The 17613-nt window shown below is 41.8% G+C and overlaps 1 protein-coding gene across 3 annotated transcripts in view; it reads left to right on the top strand.

The window, feature by feature from the left end:
• The window catches only part of PRPF18 (pre-mRNA processing factor 18), a 297642-nt gene extending 280588 nt beyond the window's left edge, over window positions 1–17054 (top strand). For all 3 annotated transcript variants that reach the window (XM_078674214.1, XM_078674213.1, XM_078674212.1), the window contains 2 exons: window positions 14306–14461; window positions 16294–17054. In XM_078674214.1, coding sequence (XP_078530340.1) covers window positions 14306–14461; window positions 16294–16374 — 237 coding nt within the window. In that variant the 3' untranslated portion in view covers window positions 16375–17054. The remainder of the gene's footprint in view (window positions 1–14305; window positions 14462–16293) is intronic.
• The last annotated feature ends 559 nt before the right edge of the window (window positions 17055–17613 follow it).

The following is a 17613-nucleotide window of genomic DNA, read 5'->3' as shown; positions in this document are numbered from 1 at the left end:
ATTTACTATGCTTTAAAAGCTAATACAATTCAATATAGGATGACAAATGTATGTGAAATTCACAATTTTTTCCAAATTTTATTGGGGGGGTGGGGCAGTCCCCCAAAGCTCCCTTTGTAGCGATCAGGCTCACTCGCTACACTTGGTGCGCACAGTGGCGGGACTGTTCTGACAACATTTGTCAGGGCTGCCTTGGGTTTCGGGTACGGCCCTGGCAGAAGCAGGAGCCTCATACCGTAAAATAAAAGCAAAGATTGAAAAAAGTTAGTCGCCATGGTGCAGCACCAACCTTCCCATTAAAATCTTTAGATTTTTGCAAATGTTTTCAATATAAAATAATCAAATCATTAACTATTAGAGTATTTGTTTGGTATGCACTTGTTTGTGTATTTTTCATGGACTTCTGTTTTAATGTTTGAAATTTAAATAGTACAAATTACTTGGGGGTCCCCGACTTCCAGTAGTGACTTACAGGGGGTCCTCAGGAGTCAAAGGTTTGGGAACCACTGATCTACAGTAAGCGAGCCAGATTATTGTACATTGTACATGCTTGCTACCACCAGTGCCAGGTTTGCAAAATGCTAATTTTCTCATTGTGGCTCTAGATCTCTCCACATGCGCAGTAATGTTACTTTAGGGGATAGAGACCATGAAGTGCACATCGGATCATGTGGATGTTCCATTGCTGCTTCCCAAAATTCCCTTGTAGCCTGGGTCAGTGCCAAATAGTACTTTACAGGGTTCTTTTCTGGCCACATCCTCTAAGACACAGAAAGGATAGCATAACCAAAAGCCTCCAATGCATCCTACAATAATACATTCCATGCAATCTTATTAATTAGGCAATTTGAAAACCGATTTTAACATCTAACTCCCATTTTACCTCCAGAAAATTATTTTGTTGGTCAAGGATACTGCTTTCTTGTGTTTTGTTTCAGTTAATATTCTTTTTTTCGAACGAGGGGTATAATCAGGCAGACTAGTGACAGGTGTTAATGTATTTTCCTACAGCATGTCACAGCTGAAGATAAAATGTAATCATTCCTCACATAGTTGAACAATGAGCATCACCTCTCTTCTGCCCCATATATCTCTCAATGTTGACCCTCCCAATCTGCCCTGTTTTATAACTTCCTGCTAGACCCTGACATGCTTCATTACGATCTCTGCACGTAGGGGTTCCTCTAGTGGATTTCCCCTTCCAACTTTTGCCCCTTATCCCTTCTGCCCAAGCCTTAGGTACTGTCCACATTGGAGAGGGAGGAGCTACCCCTATAGAGGTAATTTGTAAACCCTTCCTTTTCTATCCTTTACATGTCTATTCACTGAGAAGGTTCCAGAGCCATAACGCCCTTTCTTTAATCACTATCAAATGAGTTACGAGATAGTAATACCCTTCTATATAGAATTTTTACTAAGATCCTTTGTGTACCCTCTTTCCACGGGAAATTCCTTAATATTGTCTGTCAATTTAATTTTTTTTAAAGGAATCCTGAACATATAACAAGGTGTTTTGAATATGATACAAAAGCTTTGACAGCTCTATAATTTTATGAAGGGCTGTATTATTCATCTGTGGCTGTGGAAGGTTCCCTCATTGTGCGACATCTGTTCTGAATTTATTTACCAATGATGCTGAGTTATAATTGCAAACTCTCTACTCATCCCTCATTACACAAATTCCAAAGTACTTGAATCCCTCTGTCACTATCTTGAATAGGGAATGCCAGGTACCAGCTGCCTGTTGGATACAGAACAGACTCTTCCCATTTCATTCTGAATCTGATCAATTTACCATATCTCCCTAAGAACACTCTCAATCATCTCTGGAGTCATCTGAGTTAACTATGTAACACAGAAATTAATCTGTGTAGAGTCAGATTATTTAATGAGATTATTTCCTCCTATCCCTTATTCCACTTTACCCCTGTGACCAGGGTATCAATGCGTATCAGGAAACAAACTGCTACAGCCACAATGCAAATCGCATTGGTAGCAAGGAGCAAAATTGTATTTAGTGGGAAAAGACACAACCACACTCCGTTAGTTTTACACCTGGTTGTTAGTAAATCATAAAGCAGACGTATCCCTGCCATCATTTTGGGGCCTATCACCCTCTACCGAGTACAGCCAGAATAAAGAACCATTCTACAGTGTCAGATGCCTTTTCGGTATTCAATTGCAGAATCACCTTTTGTTGAGTCACGCATTCTGCCATACCCAAATAATAATCTAATCTCATGACCTTTCATCTTGTAGCTCCATGAGGCATAAAACTGGTCTAGACTATTAACTTTCCAATGACTCTTCTCAGTTGGACAATATTTTGGCCAGATCTTCTGTCTTTGTATTAAACAATGAAATGGGATGGTAAGAACCATTCCTATTTTTAGTTTTATCCCCTTATGTATAAGAGTTATTGGAGCCAGTGGGATTTCTTCCAATAGAGTGCCACTCTCTAACATTTCAATAATATTTCAGGAAATGCAGTCATGTGATGAAAGGTTCCTTTCTTGCTTGTCAGCGTGTATACATCTGAAAATATTGCACTTCTCTCATTAATGTGATTTCTGCCTCCAGACTGTTGCTATCTTATGATCTGAAACTCTGCTACAAAATGCTACAGCTCCCTCATTATGTTCACTTTTGAAGCCATTGAAGGCCTGGAGGTAGTCCTCAAATACTCTCATTATCATTAGATTACTTATGGTGACAAGGTAGTTACCATCTACAATGCTATATTCACCTATCCTCCATTTCTTTCCTGCTTAACCATACGAGTAGTTTAACATCCTTATTTCTTTGCATCTTACAGATGCCTAAGATAATTTATAAAGTATATCTTTGTTTTATTTTCCTCTAATCCTCTATTCTCATACTGACAGATTGTCCGTTTCTTCTGAGCTGCATTGTCTGACATGTTACTCAGGTCCCTGCCAACCATCTTATTTCCCATTCGAGTGTATTCACTTACTTGAATGTTTCTTTCTCTTCCCCTGAGACCACTGCGATCCTCCGGCCTTACAGCACTGTCATAGGCTTTCAATAAAACAGCAGAGTATCATATAGTTTCCACTTTTACTTAGAAAGATTGGTCTGTTACTTCTGCCTATTTTACTCCATTTTCAGATCTTTGTGATGCCATGCATTTGTTTGCCAGCCACCTATTCTAATGTCAACCCTGGAATGTTTGGACATCGTCATTGAGGCATGGTCAGAGCTACCCTCCACTAAGGATTGTAACCCTCGGCTTTTGTTTACAATCATCCCAGGGATTAAAAAAAAAATAGTCTAATCTCGATTGTGATCTGTGAGCTCCAGAATAAATATCAATATTGTGTTTTCCTCACGTCTCCATAAAGCATCGAGCATCCACATATTCCTTTAATCATTAATCTTCCCTGTTGCACCATGGCTTTACCTGTCGATTGGTCATTACTTCATCCATTACTAATTTGCAATCTCTACCTAAGATCACCACCACCCTGGCATCTCTAGCATCACTGAAGTTGTGTCACCAAGTTCTCCTGACTAGAGTCTTGGGTACCAACATCCTCATCTCCCCCATCCCATTTAGCTGCTGTTGCTGCTACATAACATCCTTGGCCGTCCTTTCCATTATTAATGGCGTAGCTCTTCTCACTAGTATAGCCATCCCTCTCTGCCCCTGCAAAAACTTTGCAGGGGCAATCAGTTTAAACTTTTTCCTCCCTTTTAAGCCACGGCTGTTGCCCGCTGAATGGTATTTCCTATAGTAGTGCTACATCCGGTTTATGCACGGCTTCATTTTAAACACTAATCTCCTTTTGATCTCGCTGCCCAGCCCATCAACATTCTGTGTAAAGCATTCATGTCTACACACTGGTAGAGATCATTAATCAAGATTTAATGTTTAATGCTCCTCATATTGCCACCATCTCTCCGTGTGGAACTAGGTGACCTTTCTATATTTAGAAGGCCTTTACCCATCCCTCCCATTCCCCTCTTCACAGCATCACAAGGTCCGCAGCTACCCACCCTCCAATGTGGTGTGCACCTGCAGCCCTCCCCCCAAAAAATCCCACCAACAAGTATGCAAGCAGCATGCATGATTCATGTGAAGAGAAATTTCCTCAAAGTAAATATCATTTGCACACTTATTCAAAAATCTTGAAAATCCAGATTCAAAAATAAACTTTTAGGTGCAGCAGGATCCATGGTCCTACTGATATCTCCCACCCACATAACCTGTTCATCAACCACATTTGAACTTTCATTTTACAGCCCCTAACCGCTGACTGAGGCATGTCATTCACATCTGATGATTTTTCTATAGTCTGTTATCCAAGCCAGATTCTCTCTACGCCCTTCATTTATATCCTTTTCAGAGTTGAAGTAAGCCCCTCCTCCGTGAGTTGTCATAGAGAGGCCCATGCCATGCCATGCCATGCCTATATGCATGGAAAATAAAGTGGCAGTATCCCAAAAATGATGCGATGAAATTGATATACATTTTCAGGATAAGATTGCAAATATTGTGAATACCCTGCACGCTAATGATAATGGTGAACAACTTAATCCTGAACAATGGATTGAGGCAGATTTACAACAGCCTGTATTCCTGGATAACCTTCAGGTTTTAACAGAAGCGGCTTTTGACAGCTTGGGAGATAATGTATCCTCAGGCTCCCCCCTTGATCCTCTCCCCCATAAAATGTGGAAATCTTTTGGGCGAAACACCTTTCCATGGCTGATGCAGATATGCATTCAGTCTCTGGAAGAAGAAATGGTCCCGGAATGCTGGAAATTGGCGGTGGTGACCCCATTGATTAAAAAGCCTTCCTTGGACCCGTCAATACCGGCAAATTTTAGGCCCATCTCTCTCCTTCCCTATCCGGTGAAGATTCTAGAGAAAGCAGTCAGTAGGTCCCTGTCGTGCTTCCTGGAGGAGAATCATTTACTAGGTAAAGACCAGTTTGGCTTTTGCCCTGGGCACAGGACCGAGACGGCTCTGGCTACTATGCTGGATAATTTGCATATGCGAGCCGACAACGGGAATGTCACTGTTTTAGGGCTTCTCGATATGTCGGCCGCATTCTATACGGTGAACCATCCCATACTTGTGGAAAGATTGAAGAAGATAGGAGTGAAAGGCCGGGCGCTGCAATGGCTTCAATCCTATCTAGAAGGTCGACAGCAGGTGGTAACCTTAGCACCATTCTCCTCTGATAAATCTTTAGTCACCCTTGGGGTGCCGCAGGGATCTGCGATCAGCCCTATCCTATTTAATGTCTATTTGCAACCCCTGCTTTCCATCATAAAGTCATCTGGAGTCTGTCTAGTCAATTATGCCGATGACACGCAACTCGCCTTTTCCTTGGAAGGGGACCATGCATTATCTCTGGACACGTTCCAGCAATGCATGCGGCAGATGACTGACTGGCTCAGAAGAAACTCATTGCAATTTAACAGCGGAAGGACTGAGGTAGTGTACTGCTCTGCAGGTAGGATGACTAGACAATTTCCATCTGACTTCAGACTTACACCAGAGGAGGAACCTTTAACCACGGTCAGGAAGGTTCGTAATCTGGGGGTGTTGTTTGATGACGACCTCCAGATGGAATCACAGGCAAATAAGACTGCTAGCGTATGCTTCGCCCTAATTCGCATGCTACGGAAAATACTCCCTTTACTACCTAAAGAGGCACGCTCTCTGGTGGCAAGTAGCATAGTGGGAAGAAGGCTGGATTATTGCAATTCCCTATATCTGGGGGCCCCTGTGTACATTTTCCAGGGACTGCAAAGAATCCAGTCTGCAGCAGCCAAATTGGCCATTGGTAGGCCACGGATCTCTTCTACTACCTTGGCTCTGAGAGAGCTACACTGGCTTCCCATTATGGAAAGGGTCCACTTTAAAGCTCTGCGTATGGTTTTCAGAGCAGTGCATGAGCTAGGTCCTGTTCCCCTACAAGAAAGGTTTACATGGTATCGCCCTACAAGGCAGCTCCGCTCCTCCAGTGCTGGCCTGTCGATTCCCAGGTTTAAATGGTTCAGGTTAGGAGGAAGGGCTTTCATCGTGGCTGGCGCCCGTTTATGGAATGAACTCCTTCAGTACCTCAGACAAGTCAACTCTCTGTTAGAGTTTCGCAGGAACCTAAAAACATGGCTTTATCCCAAGGCCTAAGTTCCGGTCCCTCTCTTCTCTCTCTGCTGCGACCTGTTTCCACTCTGGTCATAGTTTCAGTCTGAAGCGCCAGGATACCCGTAGCGTGACAGTATGCGCTATATAAGATCTAAATCAATCAATCAATCATTGAGTTACCTTGTTAAGGCTATTCTTTCAGCTGATTTTTTAGGTCTCGTCGAGACCTATTGCTGCTAAGATGCCTGTCAAGGGAGACAGACCGGTCACGAGCCGCTTAGGGTGTGTGGACGCGCTTCACGCACGTGCACACACACACACACACACAGCGTTACTGAGGCTGGCCGAAAGCACGCACACACAAGCATACAAACACAGACAGCCGCATACACAAACGCACGCACACATACACACACCGCCGCCGCAGCCCCCCCCACGCACGCGCACACACACACACACACCCAGAGACGCACACATACACACACACACCGCCCCCCCCCCACCCCCCCTGTTTTTCATGTATCTCGCCGAGTGTGAGTCACAGTGTCACGGCGTTTACTTGCGACTCACTTCTTAATCGCTTGGCCAGCAGGCAGCCCTGCCCAACTCTAAGGGAATATATTCAACTTAATAATAAATCTAATATGTGTCATCTTCATGGCAGCCACGGGTCCGCGCGGCCCTTCTTAGTTTATGCAGACGCAGTACTTACTGGCTGCCAGACAGTTGACCATTGCCTGCTGCTGCACACAGGCTGCCCAGCTCTGCCCTTAACATCGTCGGTCGGGCCGGGGCTGCAGGCCTGACTTAACGTCCATGATGAAACTGCGCTGCTGTGGTGGTTATGATGGGCGTGGTGAAGTGAAAAAATGTGCGCGCTACCGCGTGCACAGTCCCTGCCTACCCCTTCAGAACCCTCCAGTCCCGCCCCACGGCCCGCCCAAATACATCAGTGTTTTCAGTACTGAGTGTGTCTGTTCCGAACTTTGGCTGCCCGTCCACTGGCAAGTCAAGTGGCAAACAGATAGTCTACAGTACCACATGACAGTACTGACGGTCTGGCAGAATGCGGCCTGGAGTGGTAGTACAAGCAGGCAGCACCAGGCCGCCTCTGCCGAATCAATCGTAGTACATACGTACTAATTATAGCAAAGTCAGTGGCAGTGCAGCCATTCTTGAAAGAGCTCCATAATGCAGATAAACTCACTCAAATGGGGGTTATAAATAGTGTGCGGGAGCCTTAGCGCGCAGTATATTTACTTCACTGCACTCAGTTGGAAAAACCTCTCTCAATACTACAGGTAACGTGCAGCTCGGAACTGAAATAAACAAGCGCAATTCCAGCGCCACCGAGCCCTCTCGGCGCGTTTCTAAACAACTGGGTCCACTTCTTTCCCAAATCAACGCAGGGCCACTGGGTCCACTTCTTTCCCAAATCAACGCAGGGCAACGCAGAAACCCTGTGTGCCGCAAACTCGGGCGAGAACGCCGCCTGCCTCTCAACACAAACGGGAACAACAGGTGTGTGCTGGGTAAAGGTGTGTGTCCCTGCCGACCGGCCCCGCATGATTAACGGTAAGATTTGAAGTTAAGCAGTCATTGTAAACTAACTAACTTTAGTACTGGTAGCTAAGCGATGCTAATGCTATGCCGTCACCGACCGTGCCAAAACCAACGCTGTTTTGTTTGGGTAGCGTGATGGCATTGGTCCGATTCTAACTTGTAAGATCACCGGCATGGACAGTGGGACTGGACAGCTGCCTAGTCTTTCAGTGGTGGTATGTAAATGTTCGGTGTGGCGTGAAGGAGTCGAAGCAGAGCGCTGCCTCCTCACAAGCTCTGCTATACACACACCATCTTCAGGCTCAAGCCTTTCCTTGCATCTCATCACAAACGAACTACCGAGCCAGCATTTTAAGAAACAAACTGATAGCTGTTTTCTTACGCTAGCTTGCGGTTCACTAGGGTTAAATAATTTATTCTGCAGTGATAATTAATGTGGATCTCAAATTAAAACGCTGGAAACTTATGTGTTGCACATGAGTTCTGTTTGCAAACTGTTCATACATATGATATCGATTTGGAATAGACCAACAACACATCTCTTCCAAATTGGAACTCTGCATCCATTTGGAAACCCACTTCAAGCATCAATAAAAGTTTTTGGACTCTTAAATAGCTTTTATACACAAAACAAATCTATTTTCGGGTAGCAACATGTGTATGGAAATGTTTGGCACCGCTATCTAGACCGTGGTAGTTTTGTGTACACTTTGTTCCTCAGGCAGGGTGCAGCGTCGATGGTTGCTCAGAGGTGCAGCAGAGCGCCTTTTTCACGGTGCATTGTCAGCGGTTAATTCACGCCAGGATGAAACCTAGAAGGGGAACCCAACTCCCATCCCTGTCCTGGATTTTAATCAAATCGGCTGCGCAAGTGTGTACCGAAAAACACGACAATGTAAACTGCCTTCTAAATTCTTCATGTTGCCAGACTTCATTATGTACAGTTTAGTGTGTGATGAATACTGAAACTGCCAAAGAAAATATTCTCCAGCGCAACAAATACCATTATAAGGCTCTTTCGATCTTAAATGTGCCATTTCCTTTCATTTTCTACTCCAATCTTTGAATGTTGTTTTTAACCCTTCATTAGTCTTTCTCCTGGGTCTGCACAGCCTACGATACTGTTTTTTCTAATACTTAAAACGCCTCATATTCCATTGATGCTACACAGCAAGAGCTATGCTTGAGGTTTTTTGATGCTTAGTTTTTATGTTAGTGGCATTTGTATAGCGCACAAACTGCCATTGGTAAAAGCATCGCAGCGCTTTCTAAATCTGCCTGTGCATCATTATCAAGGTCAGAACCATATATTTAACATTGATCTTTTTTTTTTTTTTTGCACAGTATCAAATATCACAGTTCTGCTATTACTTAGCACTCTAAATAACAGATGTTGGGAGACCTGAATTTTTACTTAGAAAAACAGAATGATGCGGATTCTCAAGCATTAAAGGGAGATCTGGAAAGTTTGGGGCTGGTTCAACTGGTGAACGCCCGACCCATGAGGCCGGCCCATACGTTGCATGGCATTTTTACTAATATACAAGGCATAGCCGTCCTGGATGTTTTACCGGTCACTTGGTCTGATCACTCTGTCATTCTTGGTGCCCTCTCAATTCCTACTATGCCCCCAATCAAACTAGCCTATTTACCTCAGGAGCCCTTCAGGGTCTGGAGGGACATAGACAACGTAGCTTTTACTGACTTACTGATTAAGTCCCGCCCTACCATATCCGCGGATCCGAATACAGCAGTTAAACAGTTTGTAGACTGGATAGATAATGCGGTGAACCCACTAGTTCCCCTTAAGACTATCTCTAGGAATAGAAAGGTACCATCTGCCCCATGGTTTACAGAAGAACTTAGGAAACAAAAACAAGAATGTCGTAGAGAGGAAAGACATTGGCGAAGGTCCTATGATCCAGTTAGTAAAATGCGCTACAAAGAAACACAACTAACCTATAAAAAAAATGATTTTAGAGACCAAGAAGAAGTATTTTGGTAATCAAATTGACACTGCCAAAAATTCTAGTAAACAGTTATTCGAAGTAGTCAAACACCTGGCAGGGAAATCGACTGATACTGCCCCCATTCCATCGCAGGCCCTTTGTGACTCCTTGGCTAACTTCTTCTTCACCAAAGTCCACGACATTTATACTGAGTTCTCCATTATTGATAAAGCATCCCCAGCCGCATCTACCATATCCCATACTTGCACACTTGATCAATTTGAGGTGTTGCAGGAGAAACAAGTTAGGGACCTTATGGTGTCTATAAAGTCAGGATCTGCTCTGGATCCCTGCCCTCCCAGAGTTTATCTACCAGTTCTTGACACAGTTGGCATGTTTATCATGCAAGTTTGTAATTTGATCCTTGGGTCTGGGATATACCCGAACATGTTAAAAACCACTCTGTTAAAACCGCTTCTTAAGAAGCCGTCTTTAGACAAGGAACAGCTTAAAAACTATAGGTCTATAGCCAGTTTACCGTATATATCCAAAGTACTCGAGAAGGCCATGAACATCCAGTTGGCGGACTATCTTGAGCAAAATAAACTGCTGGATGATACGCAGTTTGGCTTTCGAAAGCTCCATGGCACAGAGACGGCCCTTATTAAAGCTGCAGATGATATTAGAACCATCAGGGATCAGGGAGGGGCAGCTATTCTCATAATGCTGGATCTCTCAGCGGCCTTCGACACGGTCGATCATTCCATCTTGATTGACCGTGTCGGAAGTCTGTGCATCCGATCCAGCGCGAGGGAGCTGCTCACCTCTTTTCTCTCTGGCAGATCGCAGGCAGTTACACTAGGTCCTTTTAAATCGCCAGAGCTTGCCCTGCCTTGTGGAGTTCCCCAGGGCTCATCGCTAAGTCCAACACTGTTTAATATCTACGTGTTGGACTTGGCGAGAGTTATTAAAACCTAGCAGATGAGCCTAACCTCCTATGCTGATGACACCCAGCTGGTACTTGCTATCAATAATGACGGGGATCATGTAGCAGCACAGTTTCAAGAGGGCATGCTGGCTATTAGAGATTGGATGCAAGCCAACTGCTTGAGGTTGAACTCCGAGAAAACGGAGGTGGTCATTTTTGGTAAAATCACCCCACAGTGGTCACCGGTGTGGTGGCCTCCTTCGTTAGGAGCTCTACCTACCCCCTCCGCTAGGGTCAGAAATTTGGGCATCATTTTTGATGACAAGCTAAATTTTGTAGCTCACGCCAACCAAACGGTGGCGAATGCTCATCATAAACTCAGATTAATTAGGAAAATCATCCCCTTTTTGTCGGATAGCGCAGGAAAAACAGTAGTGAGCACATTGATGCTCTCTTCGCTTGATTACTGTAATGGTTTGTTTGTTAACGCACAAGCACGGGTAATCTCTAAGTTACAAATGATCCAAAATGCCGCAGCAAGACTACTTTCCAAAACTCCAAAATTTAATTCAGTCAGTCATATAATAAAAAACTATCACTGGCTATCAATCAAAAATCGAATTAAATTTAAGTCACTCTGCTTAGCATTTAAAGCTATCCATAACCAAGGTCCTGGGTTTCTACAAACTCAGCTCTCCATCTATCGCCCTTCAAGACCACTGAGATCGATGTCATTGCATCACCTAGCGGTTCCACGCACTAGGACGGTCACTTGGGGAGACAGGCGTTTTACGGTATCTGCGGCCAGACTCTGGAATTCGCTCCCATTGACAATCCGAACTGCACAATCGCTCCTTCAATTCCGGAAACTGGTGAAAACCTAGTTGTTTAATCAGTAATTGGTTTGTCTCCAGATGTTGCTACCTCAGAAAAAAAATCCTATTTGGTATTCATAGCGCCAAGACGCCCGCGGGCAAATGTACGCGCTCTATAAGTTATATTAATAAATAAATAATAATAATAAATAAATGTTACTATTACTCAACATATTTTAATCAATGGATCCACCTTGGAGGGATGAAAGGCTGACTCAGCCTTGAAGCGATTCAAACTCTTGTTTTATCTTCCCTTCTCCCTGAAGCAAAGACAAAACAATTGCTCAGTTTAACAAGCATTTGCAATGCAATAGGTATTGCATTTAGGCAAGTTTAGGCTATTAATTGGCATTTTAAATGACAATGCCTTTTATTAATCTGTTTTCAAAAACAACATATAAATAAAAATGTTGTCATTTACAATGCCAATAGCTCTAACTTTTGCAGAGGCGAGACCATTGCATTCTACTCTACTACTCAGTTTATAATACCCTACTCACACTATACTAATAACTATATCTACAATATACTATTCACTCGCCACACCTCAAATACTCTATACTACTCACTCAAATACTCTATAATACCCTAATCCTAATACTCTCTACTACTCTACTCACTAATAATTCTCTACTACTCAAAATAATTATACTACTAACTTTCTACAATATTAATACCCATTACTCTATAGTACTCACTACTACTCTACTATACACTATATAAAACGTTCTACTACTCACTATTACTCACTCTACAACTCACTCTCTACTACTAACTCTCTAATACTCAGTTTATAATACCCTACTCAAACTATTCTAATAACTATATCTACAAAATGCTACTCATTACTACTCACTATAATACTCTGAATTATAACTATCTAATACTCTACTACACTTTACGAACTACTCACTCTACTACTACTGTAAGCTACTCACACTTTACTCAATCTCTACTACTCTAATACTCTCAATTCACACTCTACTACTGACTCAACTAATCACACTAATACACCCTCTAACTACTCTACTACATACAAGTCACACTCCTCACAACTCACTAAATTACACTATCCACAATTTTATACTCACTCTCTACTACTCTACTACTCTCTACTACACTCTAATACTAAAAAATACTAACTAACTACTGCTCACTACATCTATTTCTATCTAGTACTTTTCATTACTCACTATTACTCTGTCTCTACTACTCACTAACTCCTACACGCTCTCTACACACTATCTACTACTCACTCTATACTACTCTCCACTAATCTACACTACTCACTACTATTGCCTACAACTCACTCTTACTTTACTCTATACAAGTATACTCTCTATAAATCAACTAGTCACTCTCTACTATTATTCACTGCTAATACTCTCTACTACTCTCTAATGCTTACCTATTGCCATTGTAAATGACAATACAATATATTTATCGATTTAAAACAAAAAAATAAATGAAAAAAATGACATTTGCAATGCCAATAGCTCTAACTTTAACAAAGACGAGACCATTGCATTGTAAATGCTTGTCTTTAATCCTACTACTCACTTTTTTCATGCCCCCTTACCCATCCTCCTTTGGAGTGGAGGCTTACCTTACTTTGAGTTCCCTTCTGCCATTATTCTGGAGCGTCGGAGAGAACCGTATGAAGAGCATCATGTATTTAATGCTCTTTTTGCAGTCTTCTCTTTAACTCTTCAAAAGATCATGTTCATTTTTGTACATCTTTGCTAAAGATCAGAAGTAGGGGCACCTCATTTTCTTTAGGGATAAGGCCATATCGAAAGAATTGCCTCTTTATCACAGTAGTTGAGACTTGGTCTTTGGAAAGTTATCACCTATGAGGTTGGTGTATTCCTCCAGTTTGATTACTACTTGGGCATGCCAAATGGGATTGTCTTTTACCATTGTAGCTAATGGCAAGTCTGCACACTTAAAGATTTTAGCTCTAACCACAGGCCTGGAGGCGTCTAAGGAGTTCCTTGGATGCCTTGTTAGGGCACTGACGCCTGCACTTACTCATTTGTTAGTCTCTATTTTACAAATTGACACAACCAGTCAAGGTTTGGGAGGCTTTGAGGTGTTTAGGGCTCCGACCAACATTTTTTGTTTGACCCTGGTGACCACCATTCAAAATGTAATACCAGTGCTGTCAAATTGCTTCTGCTAAACAGTTTTTCATGATTTCACGGTTTAGCATTTTCCATTTGTTGGCGGGCTGCGAATGGAGCTTACCTGAAACTAAGGGATTATGCTTCATGTGTAGGCCCGCGTAGGAGAAAAAAAACGTCTATTGTTTAAGTATAGAAACTTACCTATTGAGAAAACATATTTCTTGCTTTTCTATGGTATTTCCATTAATGTATGTTTCATTAGGCCCGATCCTTACCAATAGCCTGTATGACAGCAGTACTTATCACATTCATTGTTTTATATTTTAATCAGTTGCATGTTTATGTATTAATCTGCCTAAAGAATGCAATCTATTTTTCCCCTATTCAATTTGTATTTTAATTCAAAGAAGCAGGGTACAAAGTGGTCACAATATCCGCCTTCCTGTTCAAATACTGATGTTTCCATAGCTATAGTCTCCCTTTTAAAACACCTTTTGTTTCACGCGTGACTCCCATTCTTTGCAGAACCTTACAATGCTCTTCCTGTAGGCCACTTGTCAACCTTTAACAGAATGTGCTTCCAGCCCAGTTTTTGAATTGGACTTATACAGTATTTGAAAGTAACTATATGTCTTCTCACATAATGCAAATGATTTTAATGTGCATTTTGAATGCAAACACCCCATCATACTAGTATAAATTTAACTGGTCTTGAAAATTATGTTTCTTTGTTCCAATTTCAGGCTAATGATGCCTATCTGCAGATGGCCATTGGCAATGCTCCCTGGCCTATTGGTGTCACCATGGTTGGTATCCATGCTCGAACTGGTCGTGAAAAGATTTTCTCCAAACATGTTGCCCATGTTTTGAATGATGAAACGCAAAGAAAATATATTCAGGTAACTTTAATAGAGTAAAATCCCAAATGTAAAACTGGAAAATAATGTTTAATCTCCTATTTTTGAGGTTGTGCTACTGTAGTATTGTGTACTGGAGTGTTTACAAGGGGCACCATTACTTCAGTAAGCACTTGGTTTATTAAGTAATTGAGTATTAAGTTTGTCAAATGTATTTAAATGCCCTTATGATCTTCCTGACAGGTCTTCAGTTACCATCCATATTTGGAAAATGCAAGCCAATTATAAAATACAATATTTATTGTTTGGTTACGGTTATCCTCGTGTGACTCCTTCTAATCCCATGCCTTAGCAGTTCCTTCAAACGTGCCCACACATTAGTAGAAATTCTTGTGTAAGTAATGGTTAACTAGGGAATTCTTTTTTTTTTTAATCAACAAATTACACCCGTAACGAGCACATATACTTTCTTCCCAGACTTTGACCACCAAATCACAATGTTTTTTTGGAATCCTTCACTATCTATGCTGATGTGCAACAGGATCAAACTGAGTAGCATTTCTTTTCTTACTGTACTGTGTAAAAGTACCTATTTTCGGCATTTTTACCCCTCTACTTTTTGTCTGACTCGGATGCATCTTTGATTGAGTGTGCACTAGGTACCTGCTAACCAGGATCCCAGTGCCTGTGTTTCTTCTAAAAACTGTACCTTAGTTTTCACAAGTGGCTCACATATAAGTCCCTTGTAAATGATGTCAGTTGTACCAAGGGCCTTGTGATCAGAGAGAGTTGCTATGGGCGGCAGCATGTATTATGCCACCCTAAGAGACTCCTTGCCAAACACAGGAATGTTTTGGTACAGATAAAAGTAAAGTTACATCCCTGCATGTCAATTGCTTTTTTTTATTTTGTTTTATTTTACACAGAGTGAATTGTTTATCTCTTGATGAATTTGTGGGCATAATGTCCAAAGACTTGCTGAGTGGAGAGCCACAAGCTGCGAGCTTCCAGCTGTGCTGAAACTCCTTGTCGCAAAGGGAATCTGATTGCCTGGGAAGTGATTCAATTACAGAGTAAGCGGCAGGCCCTGTTTCTTCTCTTTCATGAAACTCTGCTATTTTGCAGTGGAGGGTTAGCTCGAATTCCCGAGGAATAGCCTGAAAGCCATACAAAAGACCTATGCGCTGATCATTCTGGACTCAGTACTGAAAATACAGCCAGTCAGGACGAAGTTTGGAGCGGGTGGCAACCCTAGCCTTCTTTGACACCCACTCAAGATTTAGTCCTACCTGGGAGAAGGTAGGAGCAAACTATTCTCAGTAGCTTATGTTTACAATTCTAAGTTTGCACGTGCTAGACTGTTTTGACATATCATGCAGTTCATAATGCAGCATATCCTAAATCCTGCCCCAGCAAGGGTTCCTCAAGCTGGACAGCTGCAGTTAGCTGTGTCCGCAATTAGTCAGATGACCATTAGCGCCATTATGGTTAAGAGCCGAGCAAAACAAGAATATTGTGTATAGCCTTATCTGTGGTTTCTCTGGCTGACTCGTTTTCCTGCCTCAAACCAAATTGCTTGATAATGAGCATTAGAAATAAGTCCTTGACATATAATTGCAGTCTTTCACACTCATTAGTTCTCCCCACTGATTACCACCTCATTCATGCTATATTAGATTTTAAATATGCATATAGTACTTACTGTGGATCCCAGATCACTAACCATTAATCAAATTGCAACATGCCCAGTGGTTTTATGGCTAGGAAATCTTAATCTGTTAGCTGGTTATTGCTTGATATTATGCTTTGTTTCTCAGGATAGCATTGCACTAATTTGTAACTGAATTGCAAATATATCTTTGTTGTGTTTGTAGGGGTTGAAAAGGCTGATGACTATTTGCCAGAAACACTTTCCAACGGACCCATCGAAATGTGTGGAGTACAACGCGCTGTAAAGCCTCAGCACCTTCTAGTGTATGAAGACTAAAGAGATGTAGATCTCCTCCAGATCCGTATCCAGGAAAACTGGAATTATAAGAGACAAACCTCAATGAATTTTTCCCTTTTAATTGCTGTTTGGATGCAAGGAAGTGAAGTGTGGGAGGGGTTCAGCAGATTTATGCTTGTAATGCCACAACTGCCCATATGTCCTTTTGAAAGAATTGTGTGTTAATCCCGGCCTACTCAGAATATGCACAGAATTATTAATGTGTCATTGTTTTAGATGATTCATTTTAAATTTCTTCGAGCTAAAACGGATATCATTTCCCACAGCTACTTTCAAGTTATTTTAGGGTGGCTACCATCCCAGTAAACGTTGTCGAACACAATGCTGTCAGATATGTCAAATACATATTTATTTAATTGTGGATTAATATAGCTAACATGGGTTCTAATGTGGCACCACCTAAACAATTTCATAAGAATACATTTTAACTTGCAGGAATGTTGGTATCTTGTTTTTCTTTGATCCCCGTGTTAATTCATTTGTGATACATCTGTGAACCTGGCTTTATATTTCTTATCAGATGGTCTGCTTGTTGTGCCTTTTTATAAGATACTACTATAATCATAGGACATTTGTAAAAAATCTGACAGTAAATATTTGCAAAATAAAAATCACTTTGGGAGAATATATATGTATTTGCATCTACAATGTTTTGCTTATAAGAGATGTATTTGCACCATGCTTACCATGCCATTGTTAGAACTTGACCTTCTTATCAATGTATATAGTATGTTACTATAACTGTATAATGGACACCTGTCCAAGCATAGCAATCAGAGATTAACCCACACTAGATAACCTCCAAGCCCTGGTCAGGGAACAAACCATCACCAAACATATTGTGCCACAATAATCCTCTAGAAGAAGATCCTATCCAGTAGAGACCTCTTAGACTAGATCTTAAAAGTATTATCCACCACCAGTATCCAACTGACAGTGTTATTCTTTAGCCTATGGCACAAGAACATTCCTAATGCTAATATTGTTAGCTATCATGAGCACCTGGATATAGCTTCCTCTACTCATATGATGTAAACTAATATCTGCCTGGTTTGAAAACCTGTTAGGTAATCAGACTGTACCAGGAGCTTACGATGAAGAGTAAGTAGAAAGCACCGCTGATGTCTTGCTGTTGCTCACAGCCTTTGAAGTATTAGTTGAGCGGTTGGTCTCCCAGCATTGAGTA

Source organism: Lissotriton helveticus, chromosome 1_1 (genome assembly GCF_964261635.1).
Source record: "Lissotriton helveticus chromosome 1_1, aLisHel1.1, whole genome shotgun sequence".
NCBI lineage: Eukaryota > Metazoa > Chordata > Amphibia > Caudata > Salamandridae > Lissotriton > Lissotriton helveticus.
The sequence above is the reverse complement of the archived record's forward strand: the minus strand, read 5'-3'. Positions and strand labels throughout refer to the sequence as shown.